This window comes from Impatiens glandulifera, chromosome 9 (assembly GCF_907164915.1).
Source record: "Impatiens glandulifera chromosome 9, dImpGla2.1, whole genome shotgun sequence".
NCBI classification, from domain to species: domain Eukaryota; kingdom Viridiplantae; phylum Streptophyta; class Magnoliopsida; order Ericales; family Balsaminaceae; genus Impatiens; species Impatiens glandulifera.
In genome coordinates this window covers 38335868-38351844 of record NC_061870.1, presented here as the reverse complement: position 1 = coordinate 38351844, position 15977 = coordinate 38335868, and the positions used below count along the sequence as shown (strand labels likewise).

Below are 15977 nucleotides of genomic sequence, written 5' to 3'. Positions count from 1 at the left end.
AAGTAAAATAATGGAGAAATGAGCTGTTTTCTTACCACTCAATTTGTGTTCAAAAAGTCAAAATCACAACATTATTAACAACAATAATGGCTTATTTATGTTGCATTGAACTACCCCTCTACATTTGACATAATAATAATAATGATTATGCCTTTTATTAAGTTTCGTTGTGCGGTATAAATTTTATTTACTTGAACAAAAAAAAAAGAAAGTTATATTATTATATTTTAGTGTAGTACTTCAATTTATATTCAAATTCATAATTTTATAAATGAGAGTTTAATTTACCGTTAAAAATACAACTTAGATGCCTTGATATGTTATTCATTATAATTAAATAATAATAATAATATTCCCCCCAGTAGAAAATTATAGTGTAGTTCTATATATAGATGAGATGAATCAATAAATTTTGATTCCTAAATAAGCGGGGAGAGAGATTGGTGAACATATATATATATATGAATTATATGATTGGGTCCTCCACTCCCTCCCCATTTTGATCCATCAAACCGGGTTTTTTAATTAGACCCGCCCCCGTACCTACAAATTAATTAAGGTCACTTATTCCTAAGTATATATATATATAAGACTCTAACTGGACGTTGTCAAATAAATAATTTGTTTTATATTATATTTTAATTTGGGCTTCTTTAATAAAAGTATATATATCAAAAATAAGTTATTTAAAACTATTCTCAAATAATCCAATTCTTATAAGTAATAATTATAATATACACCTTAATTTCTTATTATTTAAAATAAATAATGGAATATGATATGTAGATTCCTCTGCCATAATGAAATCCTCTACCATCCAATTAATCATCACTTTATTGATTCTATATTTAAATTATTTATCAAAATATTGATTTTTCTCACTTTTATATGAGATAATCTATTAGGATATATAATTCAAGTAATAAAAGTGTTAAACAGACAACAAATATATCTAATTTAATTTTGATTTTAAATTTTGATTTTATAATAGTAGAGGTATATCATTTCTTACAATAATAAATCTATAATATTAGTTTCAATCGGCTTCATATGAAGGAACATGTGATTTGGGGTATTGTATCACAATTAATTTTATTTGTTTTTTCAAATAAAATGAATTTTAATTATTTAGTTTGGAAAAAAAAAATTTACGTAATTAATAAAAGGAATAATATATAAAATTAAGAGATGTGGATGGTCGGGTCCTGCGTATTATGATAGAATGTAGGATGATAGAGAAGGAAATGAAGTAACAGATTCTTCTCAAAAATCAAAATAACTTGTTTGTAATAAAATTTTGATAAGGTGTTTTTTTTTTAAAAAAAAACTCTCATTAATTTTTTATTTATTTATTTATTTATTTATTTATTTTTTTGTCTATATGACTAATTTAGTATACGATGATGATTCGTGTTTTTATCGATAATTCAAATTTGAGTTGGTATCAAATTTTGTTTTGTGCGACATATTGTTTAGTTTAATAATTTTTTATATCGAATTTTTATAATCTAAATATTACTCTCACTTGTTGTTGCGTTGTTTACTGTTTATTTATTTTCATTGTCTTAATGATCATTTTTCGAGTTCGTATCCGTTTCTTACTTAGCAGTAAAAGAGACTAATTGTAAAAGAGACTAATTGAAATTATCAAATATGGAGTTGTTATTCAATGAAAAGGTGTTAAAATTGATATTTCATCCCATCATTTATATGAGTTAATTTATCACTTCTTTTTACCACATTTATGTTATTAATTATAATTTTGCACACATTTTCACCTCGATTAAGAACAATTTTATATTTGGTATAAATTTTTTCGATACTGTTTTGGATTGTTGGGTTTCTCATTGGTACGAATCATTTGAAATAATTTTTATTGAAAAGTTACATATTTATTGATTTTTTTTGTTCATTTTAGTTATTATAAATTTAATGTTATTTTACAAAAATATTATATATATATATATATATATATATATATATATATATATATATATATATATATATATATATATATATATATATATATATATATATATATATATATATATATATAATTCTGAATTAATGATAATTAATTTTAAAAAAATAGATTTTTCTCCAATTCTATATATATTAAGCAAGCAAAAGCAAAGCAGGAGTGACTTGGCGGCCTCGCAACAACACAAACACCATTACACTAGTTAAAGCTAGCTGTATATAGAGTGTCCGCAACAAATATTAATATTAATTAATTAAATGCACCGATCTCTCTACGCTTCACAATTCACATATGCATGTTGGTTCTTATATATTAATCTTTTAAGTTTTAACTACTACTTTTCAAAAGTATGATTCCTAATATTATGCTATTTTTTAAAAAATAATTAATAATGCCATATATATATATATATATATATATATATATATATATATATTATACCGTCAAACAAAAACAAATGAAGTACAATTTATAGTTGTCATACCAAGTACGACCAGGGGGGCAGGTCCTAATTTTGTTGGTGTTTTAAAACGAAGAAAAAAATTATGCTTGTTTTTAATTTAACTTGTATTTTATATTAAAAACATGTAATAGCTTATAATAGTTTTGTATTTAGTTTTTTAAAAAATAATATAGTTTAGTTGCTAAATGTTATAATAACATTAAAGTTACGGGTTCAAATATTTTTTAAAAAAATTATTTTCTAAATTAGGAGCCCAAAGGAGGTGGGGGATTAAGCCGCTGCTGCTAGTTCGCCTAACCCTGGACAAGCCTCTGCATGACATATCTTTACATACAAAAGAAAGAAAGAAAAAAATTACTAAAAACATCTTAATTAATTAATCATCCCATTTATCTACTGATCATATATTTTTGGTCACAAGTTTCTGTCCAAATTCAAATGATTCAAAATTTATGTGTATGGATCAAGGTTTTTAGACAAGACTCTAACCTATGGTTAATTAATGTTGTTCTATTGCTAGATATGATTTAATTTGCTGGCATTATAATTGGTAATTAAGTTGCCTACCATGCATCATTAATGTGAAAAGTAAGTAGTAGTACGTAATTTATTCACGATCAATTATGTTTCTTTCAATAACTTCAATATAACTCTTTTTAAGGAAAAAACATTCATTAAAACGACTTGAATAATGATTAATTGTTTGTATTTATCTATTTATAATTTTGTATGAAAATGAAGAAAAAAAATAAGTAATCAAATATATAGTTTGATCATATATGTGCATTTGGGTATTTAACTAGTTCGTAAGAAGCTGAGTGCACATGGGATGGGAGCATACAACACATGCTTGGTCCATTGCCTGCCTGCCGTCGCCCATCTAACTCAAAAAGAAAAATTAATCAAGACTTCGCTTTTTCTCTCTTTTATTTTATGCAATATTATTATTAATTAATTAATAAAGAATATATAATAATTGACCATACCCACGTATCAATATCATATCCAAATAAAATCTGACATTTTTTGTCACCTGATAGCAAATGTCTTGGATATATATATAAATGACTTGTATATATTTATGAGTTGGATTCTGTTGTTTATTTATTATTTCACAAAATAATTTTATTATTTTTTAGATAGGTGAGAGATAACCACAACTAAAAAATAAATTATAAATAAGTCATAGAGTATATTAAATTCCATGTGAGAGGTTGGTGGCAAAACTTGCATAATCACAGCCTGTGAATTAGTTTGATCAACTATCGCATCCACCACAACATTAATTTGTCTTCTATATATTATATTATATTATATTATATTATATTATATAATAACACAATTATGTTCTTCCCTCAAATTATAATCTTTAATTTTTCCCACCTTCCATCTAACAACTTAATAAATTCTTATATATTATTTTATACTTTCAAAAAATAAATTAACTAAAACAAAATATACTAAATCATTTATTTAAAAGAGTTTTTTGGTATTCCAGCCTCGCATATGTTCTCGTAAAAGAGCAAAACTCGTATATATGAGATGTACATCAATTAATTCATTGATCAATTAATTTTTAGGTAGCTAGCTAGCTACTACTTACTAGTTAGGCAATATTTTCCATCAAATAATACTATGTTTATGTTTATGTTTGGTTGGGATTCTAGAAGTATATATAACTGTGAGGGTAAACTAATATCATTGTTTAGTATTTTTTTATATCTATATTATCTTGAAGTTATATAGTTATACTTTAGGCTATGTTTGATACTACGGGATATAATAATGTAGATAAAGTATAATTATACTTACTATAAATTATAATGGTTGTTTGATAATTAATATTTATGTATACATTATTATTTAGGTATAACTTATACTTTATAAGAGGTATAATAATATCTACCTTCATCAGTTACAAAATGGATAGCCAATTATAAATTTTAATATATATTTTTCTTTCACCCTTCAATTTTATAAAAAGTTATTAAAATTTTAATTTCTTTATTATATTTTAAAATATGATAATGAAAAATTATAACTAAAAATTTATTTAAATTTAACTATGTTTATTTTTCAAAATTAAATAATAATAATAATAATAATAAATACACAATTACTTACTTTTATTTGATATTTTTATATATAAACAAAAATTATATTATTTTAAGTATAAAAAATTTTAATGTGATATTTTTTATACATAATTAAATATAATATTATTTTAAAAATAATAGCGTTTTGGACTATTGAATAATTAATCGATTTTCTAAACCATCAATTTTTTTTTTTAATGTACCAATTTGTTTTAACAAGATAGTAATATTAATAGTAATAATAATAATAATAATGTTGCTTGGTTATTAATTATTCTCCATAAAATTGGAGGATAGACTTAAGAGGCAAGTTAAATGTTTACGGGCGTGAAATATGGATTATGATGTGAATTGTGATTTTACTCAGTTTGGAAGTTATAATTTTAATATAACATCCTCTACGCCATTAAGGGCATTCCATTTTAATATAAATTATAAATAAAGTATCCATTAATCAAATTTGTTTTTTCTAATGCAAACCCTTCTCCCTTCATCATTATTTTTTTAAAGTTGTATATCAGTATATACAATGTGAAATGAGAGTAATTATTTAAATACAATAAAACTAAAAATATATCAGAACAAATCAAAAATTTAAAATCATGAACACCAATAATTTAATAAAAACGAAAATCCTACAAATTAGTGAACTTTCAAATCGATTATACATTTTTCATTTTTTTTTGTTAATTAAAGAGAACTAGAATGACACTTTATCGATTATATTCATAAGTTTATAGTCAGAATCAAACCCGTGACATTTTAGTTTATTAGGTCGACTCTTTTTATCGGACCACTTTGTGAAATTTTTTCCTTAGTTATTAATTGTAAGCATAAAAATTAGAAAAACATCACCAAAATACATTTATATATATATATATATATATATATATATATATATATATATATATATATATATATATATATATATATATATATATATATATATATATATATATATATATATATATATATAAAATGAATGCTTGTTCAAAAATGCTTAAACAAAACTAAGGTTAGGGTAAACAAAACTAAGGTTAGGGTAGTGCCAAATTTTTAATAATAATAATAATAATAATATTATAAATAATAAAAATGAGTTGGAATACTACTAAATATGTTCATTCATCTCAATAAAATAAAATAAGAAGGAAAAACAAATTAGAGGGAGAAAAATTAAATGATGAATAATAATTTTAAGAAAATAATTATTATTTTTAGTAAAAAAAATTTAAATATATTGATATATATAAATAAAATAAAAATAAAATTTTAAAATAAAGAATATTTTAATATTTCAAATAATAAATTGGTTGATATAATTAATAAAAGAATAGTTAAATAATATATGATTTATATAGAGTTATTCACTCATTTAAAAAAATTCTTACTGAAAAAGTTTCAGGCCTAATAAATAAACATATATCATACTAAAAACAGATAATTTTGTGAAACATGCCTTCAGGAGGAAAAAAAAGGTAAGCTTGAGTGAGCTCCGCCTAGAATTTCGGTATAACGCGTTAATTAATGATTTTATAATAATAGATTATTTAACAGAGTTGTTTTTAATTTACAAAATCAATCTTCTGATTCTTCTTCAGCTTTGATTTTGGAATGTCCGTACTGAGTATACCGGGTCCTACACCAGGACTCTGTCACGGATTTCTGACGTGTCCTGAACCCCGTTTAGTTGTATGGTCACAATTGTAAATAACAAGATAACCAAGGGTATAATAGGAAAAAAGTATACACGTGACTACGCGTTGTTGCAGCAACAGTGTCGTCGGTGGTACTACTAAGTATAACATATTTATGACTAACTAAATATTCACTTAATAATAATAATGAGAAGCTAATTTCGAGTCAAATAAATTACATAAAATAATTATTCCCAGTTTTAAACATTCATTGAATATATTATTATTATTATTATTAAAATGTTGAGTTGAGTCTTCTCCTAATCAAAATGTAAAAAAGAAGAGCGGTTAACTGGTTAAGAAAGGTGATTAAAAAATGAGTAGGATGAGAAAGCATAGCTGAAATTAACGGACGTTACGTTTAATCCATAGCTTCCGGTTGCAGCTATCATCATCATCATCATCATCTTTCTTTCCCATTATAAAGTGGCCGTTGCCTGCCCCTTTGGAGCAGCTCCGAGACTCTCTGATTCGTTTTTTCCATAACCACTCTCCTTCTCTTTTCCTCCTCCAAAACGAGTAACCGGCCATGGTGATCTCCAGGAAGCTCGTTTCTGTGTGTTCATTGTTTCTTCTAGTGCTGATTGTACCAGCCATTGCAATAGGAGGACTACACAAAGGCATCTCCGCTTCAATGTACATCTTCTAGCTCTCTCTCTCTCTCTCTCTCTCTCTTAGCTTACAATTTTGAAAATGTCAGTTTACTGCATTTCGTACCCCTTTGCTCACTATTCACATGTTTCTAAACCAAACGCTGCTTCGAATTGTATCGTGAAACGGTTTTATCCAGATCTCATCGATGTTCATGATGGATAGAAAAAGTTAATTTCTCAATTTTGCAGTTGTTTCTGTCACATTTTTCATTGTTATTACCTTATATGTTCTGTTCTATTTCAGAAGTGGTGAAACAGAGGAGGAGTTGCAGACCTCTGAGAACACAACAATGGCGACGAACAGGTGCGTAATATTATTAAGACCTTTTCTACTGTTATGCATTCATGTTTATCCATCTGCCGAACTTGAGATACAAAATTCTGTCAGATCTGGAAATTTATCAAATGTTGATTAAAACGGCGACTATAGGTTACTAATTTGTCATTCTATTACTTGTCGCTTTGAATCTACGACTCATTTCATCTATCTATCTATATACTTTTTCAGTTTTATGTTCACCTTTTCACATTTCCCTCTATTGAAGAAACACTTTTTTTTTTTTTTAAGCTGTTCACGGCTTAACGGTATTCAGTTGAGTGGCCTTCCACGTTAAACTGCTCTTTCTCCTTCTTCCTGCATTGATATATTATATCAACTTGCAGTAAAGTACGCGCCATTCCCAATCTCTCTCTTCTTCTTTTTTTTTTATAACTTTTTACATACATTACTGTACAACCATTTTCACCTTTTGTGAGTCGGTAAAAGTAAATTTTTGCTACCTGAGAAATACTTTTAACGGATTGCGTACGCCTTTAAGAAAACTATCCCAACTGGATTATTTGTGTTGGTGAATGGACCGACGAATTATGAATTGGTTCGATAAATGACCTTGATTGACAGTCACTGTGTGGGATTTGTCACTGTCGGGAATTGATTTCTTTCTCAATTCTCACAACCTGACAGTTTCTTTCTATTTTAGGTTACGAGAGATCGAAGCCTTGAATGAGAAAGCTGTGCAGGATCCAGAGGAGGTCGCATCCATGGTTATGATGTGAGTCTCTCTCTTCCTTTCTGATGAACCATCTATAACAAAACAATGAAAAAGAAGAGAGCATACGATGCTAGCTAGCATCTGACTGATTTCTAGACCAAAACTTGTTCTAGCATTTATTGATGATGGCGGAATTTTGTGGGTAATGCATTTTTTATCCAGCCATTTTACGAGCCAGACTTTTGATTGCAGGCCTACATAAAAGGGGTCTTTGTGTCTTTACTCCTTTGAAATAAAGAGTGTTTTCTTTGTCTAACATACTAATTTTTCTTACCAACTTGTATTATAATGTATATCTATAATAATCTGATATAAATATCGAATGCTTGATAATGAATAATAATAATAATAAAAGTGAACAAACATAATTGGTATCTAATTCTTTGACATTATGAAAGTTGATGTGTGTGGTTAAAAATCAATGGCGCCTTCAAGAACAGTTAAGTTGCTAAAATTAACTTCAAATTTAAGAATACTTAACAGTATATTTATATAGTACTTGTACATCAACATTGAATAGTTTGCTGACTTTTAATGACACCCATTCTCTTTTTTAACAGTCAAACTGGTATTTCGTTCTACCCTTTGACCACTATTTTATCCTTATATTTATTTCCTGACAATTCATATTTCCTGAATATGATTATTTTTTCCACATGCCATTGCAGTCGAATGAAATTTCAGACTTATTCTGATGCCCATAAGCACTCTCGATACCCATAACCAATAGGACATATACCCTTCCTTCATAATCATACCACATTACATTATTAATGGAACCACTGCCCCTTTAGCATTACTGTCATTTCACTCATACTTTCCAGAATAGTTGTAATCACCATCAAATAGCTTTTACAATTATAAAGTGGGTCAAACGCTAGGAAAAAGAAAATTTAAAGCCTAATTGAAATACTACTCGTCTTATCAGCATATATGTACATTTAGTATTGGGTTCTCTTTTGCCATGGACGGATATAAAAAAAGAAAGAAGAAAAGTATGCAGCATGTTGGCTTGTCTCCCCAATAATTGAATATAGGAAATTTGGCCAAGATGTCTTCAGTGACCGACTTTGTCCTTGCATGAGATGAGATGAGAGGATAGGATAGGTATCCTAATCCCACGGATATTAAAAGTGAGAAAACAGTAACGTCACCGACACACTTGAAGTATATTATTATTATTATTATCTATGAATGTAATTAATTAGATAACATGTTAATCATGAATGCTAATGACAAACAAGTAATATTTCTGATAACAGAGAGATGTGGATTAATCTTGAATTAATAATGTGTAATTTTGATCGATTGAGCGCGCAGGAGCATTAAGAACAGCACGGAGAGGAGGAATTTAGGGTATTTCTCATGCGGAACAGGAAACCCAATTGATGACTGCTGGCGCTGTGACCCCAACTGGCAACGTAACCGTAAGCGGTTGGCAGACTGTGGGATCGGGTTTGGCCGGAATGCCATTGGAGGACGTGATGGGCGCTACTACGTGGTTACAGACCCGGGCCATGACGATCCCGTCAATCCCCGACCCGGAACACTCCGTCATGCAGTCATCCAGGAAGAGCCCCTGTGGATTGTGTTCAACCGGGACATGGTGATCATTCTGAAACAGGAACTGATCATGAACAGCTTCAAGACAATAGACGGCCGTGGGGTCAATGTTCACATTGCAAATGGCGCCTGCATTACAATTCAGTTCATCACTAATGTGATAATTCATGGGCTTCATATCCATGACTGCAAGCCTACAGGTAATGCCATGGTTAGGAGTTCTCCTACACATTTTGGGTGGAGGACTATAGCAGATGGGGATGCCATTTCCATATTCGGGTCGAGTCACATTTGGGTTGATCATAATTCTCTATCTAACTGTGCTGACGGGCTTGTTGATGCTGTGATGGGTTCAACCGCGATTACTGTCTCCAATAACTACTTCACCCACCACAATGAGGTTTGTTTGTTTTAAGTTTTAATTTAGAATATGATCGAAGAAGAACTAATTAAGATGTTTGATCGAATATATATATAGGTAATGCTGTTGGGTCATAGTGATTCCTATACTAGAGACAAGCTTATGCAAGTGACTATCGCTTACAACCATTTCGGAGAGGGTCTTATCCAGAGAATGCCGAGGTATTTGTTTGATCTCTGCTGCAAATATATATATATATATATAATTAAAAATGGAATGGAATCGAATTGGTGTGGTGTGGTTGCATGCAGGTGTAGACATGGATACTTCCACGTCGTAAACAACGACTACACTCATTGGGAAATGTATGCTATAGGTGGAAGTGCTGAACCCACAATCAACAGCCAGGCCAATAGATACCTTGCTCCATTCAATCCTTTTGCCAAGGAGGTAGGTCTCTAGATAGATAGATAGCTAATTAATTTAATTGATTTGGATCACTTTCTAATAATTGATATTAAAAAAACAAAAACAAAAACAGGTGACTAAAAGAGTGGACACGGCTCATAGCCGATGGAAGGGATGGAATTGGAGATCAGAAGGGGACCTTCTTCTAAATGGGGCGTATTTTATTCCATCGGGTGCAGGAGCTTCAGCAAGCTATGCTAGAGCCTCTAGTTTGGGAGCCAAGTCTTCTTCCATGGTCGGCACCATTACTGCCAATTCCGGTGCTCTTTTATGCCGCAGGGGAAGACAATGCTAGCTAGCTAGCTAGAAGAATTCAATCCAAACAAATTAAGAAACAAACAAAAGAATGATTTTTATTTTATTTTTTACCTTATTATTATATCACCATTCACCAAACAAGGAAGGAAGGAAGGAAGCAAGCAAACAAAATGACATTTGTATGTCCTCACATCTCCTCTCCTCTCCATCCGCATCGATCATCAATGATCCATGATCGTCTCTTCAAACAATTGAGATCTGCTGCGCAACCTCGGCACGAGCTTCAACTCATGAAGACCTTTGCAACTGTGTAGAGTTAGCTAGCTAGCTGAAGTGTTGTTGGTTTCAGTATATTATTATTATTGTTGTTGTTTCTACCCTTCCTCAATCCATGTTTATTGCTATTCTTCTTCTTGTACCCTACCTCCTTAAAAGTTAATTTTCTTATCCTTTTTTTTAGTATAATTTATATATGTTTATTGCTTCTCAATCTCATAGGATTTAATTAGTGATTCATGAGTATCAAAGCATATTAATTAATTTTGAAAGCATATTATATAATTGGAAGTGGGCTGCACTCCTTAAAATAACATATATATAGTAATAATAATAATAATAATAATTAACTATGAATGAATGACTGTTATTATACATATAAATTAATGAGAATATAGAAGAGTAGGCAGGCAGCCATATATTCATATCTGTTTTGGTAAAATACTTTGTTGTTGCTGGTGAGTGGTGAGTGGTGGTGGTGCTTTGTCAATGTAATATTGATGATGCTTTTAATTATTTGTGTCCCTTTCTTTCATTAATTATTTATTATATATGTTGAGCAGATATTTCTTTTTGCCGTGTCATTACTTTAGCATGTGCTGCCAACAACTAATTAAAAGCTAGCACCATCCATATAAATATGTCTAACTAATTAATTAGATAAAATTCCGTCATTAGTGGGTAATTGTTGAAGCTAGGCTAGCTGATCCTGATCTGATGGAGGGTTTCTCTCTCAATGATGAGATGGGAGATGCGATTGGGCTAAGTAATTAATTATGTTGGTTCATAGATGAAATAAAAATGGTAAATTTTGAGTCGACCCTGCACCCCCCAGAAAGAAAGCAAGCAGTAACTATCAGTGCAGACAATGGGGGAGGGGGATATCATGTGCGATGTGAATGTGATGAATTGTCAAGTTTTTGGATTCAACTTTAAAAAAAAAAAAAAAAAAAAAAGGGACCCATCTGCCATGTGAGAGTGTAGATCGATCCCTTCTTCTTCCTCTTCCTCATACTCTTCTTGATCGACGGATGAGTCTCCCACATCCACTCAAAGAGGATGAATGAATTATCCACCATCTTAAATAAATGACAATATATATATATACCACACCTCAACTTGCACATGGATGGATGGATTGATATGGGCTTCTTATTTATTTACTCGATCATGAAACAAACAGTAACTCTTGTCCACACACCATTAACATAACTGGAGAAATGTCACTCTCAATTAAGGACCCATTTTTTCCTCTTTCGACTCCTCCGCCTATTAACAACATCCCACTTTAGATCTTCAATCCCATCATCATCATCATCATCGTCCATTCATTCATATATGATATACATTCTATAATTATTAAGTAACAGTAGTAGTAGTAGTACTGTGCGTGCCAGTTTCTGCTTTTGATCAAACAAACGTACGTACATACGTACCTAACCTAGTAAGGTGTTATTTCATCCGTTGGATGGATCGGATCCAATAAATAGTCCAAACTTGCATTATTGTTTATTGTTTATAGGTGTACATGCTAATTGGCCTTCATTGAATTGGAAACAATTTTCAGTCTTATCCTAGCTAGCTTCAAACTCCATTACATGTTACAATTTACACAATCTTGTTTTCATTTCACCAACACTTCTTTCTTTCAGCTTGGTTGCTCATCCTGGACAGGTTTCTTTTCATCCAGTACTTAACTTATTAGTAGGTTGGGACCTCATACCTCTTTTAGAACCATTTTTAGTTAATTAACTCATTATATTCTTTTTTGTATTTTTAAATAAAGAAAAAAAGTTTAATTTAATTTACATTTATCATTATACAAAAACAAATCAACTATAAGACTAATTTCAGAATTCTAAATAAAATCACATTGTCATTTTTTTTAAAAATATCATCCTTTTCATTTTTATATTTTTCAATATAATTGTTGTGATACATATCCTTCTAATGGGCCTCATGGCCCAGAAAGAAATAGCAACAAATAGACTGCTACCACAACCTGTCTTAAAAAAATATTAAAATCACCACCGTTTTTTATTTGCAACATTTACATGCTTTTTATAGTTACATTTAATTTAAGTAATTTAAATTAAAATACTAATAATTCTTTTTTATTTTTAAAAAATTCTAATATTTTTCACCATGGTATGTGTCAACATATTCTGATTCCTAAAAATAAAATAAATTGTAAAGTGAGAATTACAATTCAAGTAATAAAATCATATATGTATTTTTTCAAATAAAAAAATTATATTTCATTAATAACTAACAATTAAACTTTTCATTAAGGTTACAAGTCAAAAAATTGTTAAGAAAACCAATTTTAGAAAGGTTAGCCACAGTATTTGTGAGTGAATTATCTGTGTCTAGTAAAAAAATTAATAGGTACAATTTTATGGATCAAATAATTGAAAAATAAAATAAAAAATGAATAGAGTCTGTGTAGGCATTGTGGTCTTGGGCTCAATTCTCTTAGTAACAACAAACTTTAGTTTCTTACAAGAAATAGCAAATGCAATACACAAAAGCTGGTTTGGGCTGCCCATTAATTACAGGCCTCTAGTAATAAAATATATATATATATATATATATATATATATGTTTTGGTCCTTCTGGAATCAATTATTTAGTGGTAGAGCAATATAAATTATTTTTAAGCAAATAATATTAATTATTCTTTTAATTTTTTAAAATTAAAATAAACAATCAAAATATTCATCAACCATGTCATCATCTTTTATAAATCAATTATTATTATTATTATCTTTGTAAAAAAAATTAGTTTTTCATTTATTGAGTAAGTGATGATATAAATTCACTTTATTTTTATAAAATCCTAAAATATAAATAAATTTAACTATTTAATTACCCTCCTGTAAAATTATAAAATTAATTTAAACTATTTTTTTATACACGCAAATAAAAATAAACTTTTTCTAAAGTCAAATATGTTCTTAAAACTTCAAAAGTTTATTCATATTAAATCTAGCTACTACAATCTTGTCTATCTATCTTTTTTTTTTTCCTAGAAAACATCTTATAAATCAATTAATCTGGAGTTTTATTTTTAGCCTACTTCTAATTAAATATTAAATTTAATATAGTAAATAACTTCAACTCAATAATAGACAGAAGTTTCTAGCTAATTTGTGATGATTAATTTATTAATTAGATTAATGAATTATTTTGGTTTTCATAAAGTTTAAAGTACCTTTCAGTGTTGACTCTAAATAATAAATATGACATGCATTTATGTGAAAAAGAAAATGCATTTAATAAGGTTTGATCAGGCTTGAATGGAAAACCTAATTTAAAGCTCCCAAATTTGCATGGGTGTTGGGACTTGGGAGAATTAAAATTTCAGATGACGGAGAATACTATGTGAGATTTGTAATTAAAATACATTGTTTTTCGTGTGCTATAATATATAGCTCCCACCTAACTCCAATTTATTTATTTATTTATTTAGCTAGCTAGCTAGGAACCTCAAATAATTAATATCATACTGTTGACTGTTCTCGAGACATGCATTATATATATACATATATGGGCTCATGGCTAAAATATCTCTTAATTAATTAATTAATTATATAAGCAAGCAAGCTGGAAGAAGACAAACTTTATTGGAGGCGGTTGGGGAGTTTGATCATAGCAGAATTAAAACTGAGGACATTAATTGATTAGTAATGCTTTACAACTGTCCATCACCTCTTACAATTTACATATAAATACCATCCAAACCAAGCTTTTAATTTTCATGCAATTTTATTTTACACATATTATTAATATATATAACTATATAGTTAGTCATTATTTGAGATTAATTGTGATCGATCGAGATGGCAAAATGGTATGGTGTATTAATCTCATCATGTCTAATTCTTATCTCATTACTAATGATCATAGTGCATGCCACGGCAAGAAATGTGCCCGATAATATTATTAAGGAGCAGGAGCAGTCGACGCAGATCACTAAATCTGCAGGGGAGGATAATACTAATATTATTATTGCTGCACATGATGATGAAATTAGTAATACAAAAAAACCAGCACTAAAGCTCAAGGACAAGAAGTGCATCGTGGGCGGATTCGTTGGAGTTGGCGCTGCGGCCGGGGTTGGAGCAGTGATCCCACTCGTTGGCTTACCCATGGGAGGAGGAGGAGGGCTCGGTGGAACTGGTGGTGGAGCTGGAGGGCTTGGTGGCTTAGGAGGATTGGGCAAACTTGGCGGAGGAGCAGCTGCTGGAGGCAGACTTCATCATCCTTAACTACGTACTTTTCTCATCATCAATACTGCTGAATTAGCTTAGCTTAGCTTATTTCAGTGGACATTAATAATTAATTTGTGTTACTTAATTTCCTGCTTAATATATAAAATCCTCAGCTAGTGACTGTGGAAGTACGTACGTACGTACGTACGTACTGTTGTATTTTTCCTTCCTATCTATCTATCTATCTTACATATGCATGCATACATGCATATAAGAAGATCAAATAAAACTTCAGCTTTATGCTTGAATCTTATTAGCAAGTAGACTACTTTAGTACATGCAAAAGCAATTTGTGTCAAATAATCAAAACATAGTTATAGCTTTAAACTTAATTTATTGTAAGAACTCTTTGGGATGTATTTAAACAACACATAATAATATTGTGAAATCTGAAACTACTTTTGAGGGAAAAAAAAAAGAAAAAAAAGTGTGTTTGTTTTAGTAAAAGTTGAGTGTAAAATAAAAGAAAAAAAATGTTCTCTAAGTTTAGAAAAATAAAATGGGAATATTATGTTTGTTTATTGCGAAAAAGATTGAACTTAAAATGAATATTTTATTTGTTAAAAAAATAATAATTAATTATACAGTGTTTTTTATTATAAAAAATGGACAGTTTTAGTGTCTTCACAATCAAAAGTCAAAGTATTAACAAATATATTCATTGTTTATATGTCAATAGAGTATATATAATAAATAGGAAAGTGGAGACCGTAAATTTTAGGTATAAAATAGGATTGAAGTGTCAACTTTGTTTATAAAGTTGTAAAATTTTATTACACTTTGTTTATAAAGTTGTAAAATTTTATTTATGTATACAAACTTGGGAAAATGTATC

The 15977-nt window shown here is 29.2% G+C and overlaps 2 protein-coding genes across 3 annotated transcripts; both read left to right on the top strand.

The window, feature by feature from the left end:
* The first annotated feature begins 6679 nt into the window (after positions 1-6679).
* On the top strand, positions 6680-11076 carry LOC124915565 (probable pectate lyase 8). Of its 2 annotated transcripts, none has more exons than XM_047456316.1 (7): positions 6680-6873; positions 7138-7194; positions 7871-7942; positions 9263-9905; positions 9984-10087; positions 10178-10316; positions 10408-11076. In XM_047456316.1, exons 1-7 carry the CDS (start codon positions 6767-6769, stop codon positions 10627-10629), a joined length of 1344 nt encoding a protein of 447 aa, XP_047312272.1. In that variant the 5' UTR covers positions 6680-6766; the 3' UTR covers positions 10630-11076. The 2 variants fall into 2 exon arrangements, with proteins under 2 accessions (XP_047312272.1, XP_047312271.1); XM_047456315.1 differs by having other exon boundaries at positions 7135-7194.
* Positions 11077-14767: 3691 nt separating this feature from the next.
* LOC124916447 (POU domain, class 4, transcription factor 1-like) lies at positions 14768-15139 on the top strand. Its single transcript, XM_047457162.1, has one exon. The coding sequence runs from the start codon at positions 14768-14770 to the stop codon at positions 15137-15139; it is 372 nt and encodes a 123-aa protein (XP_047313118.1).
* Positions 15140-15977: the final 838 nt, after the last annotated feature.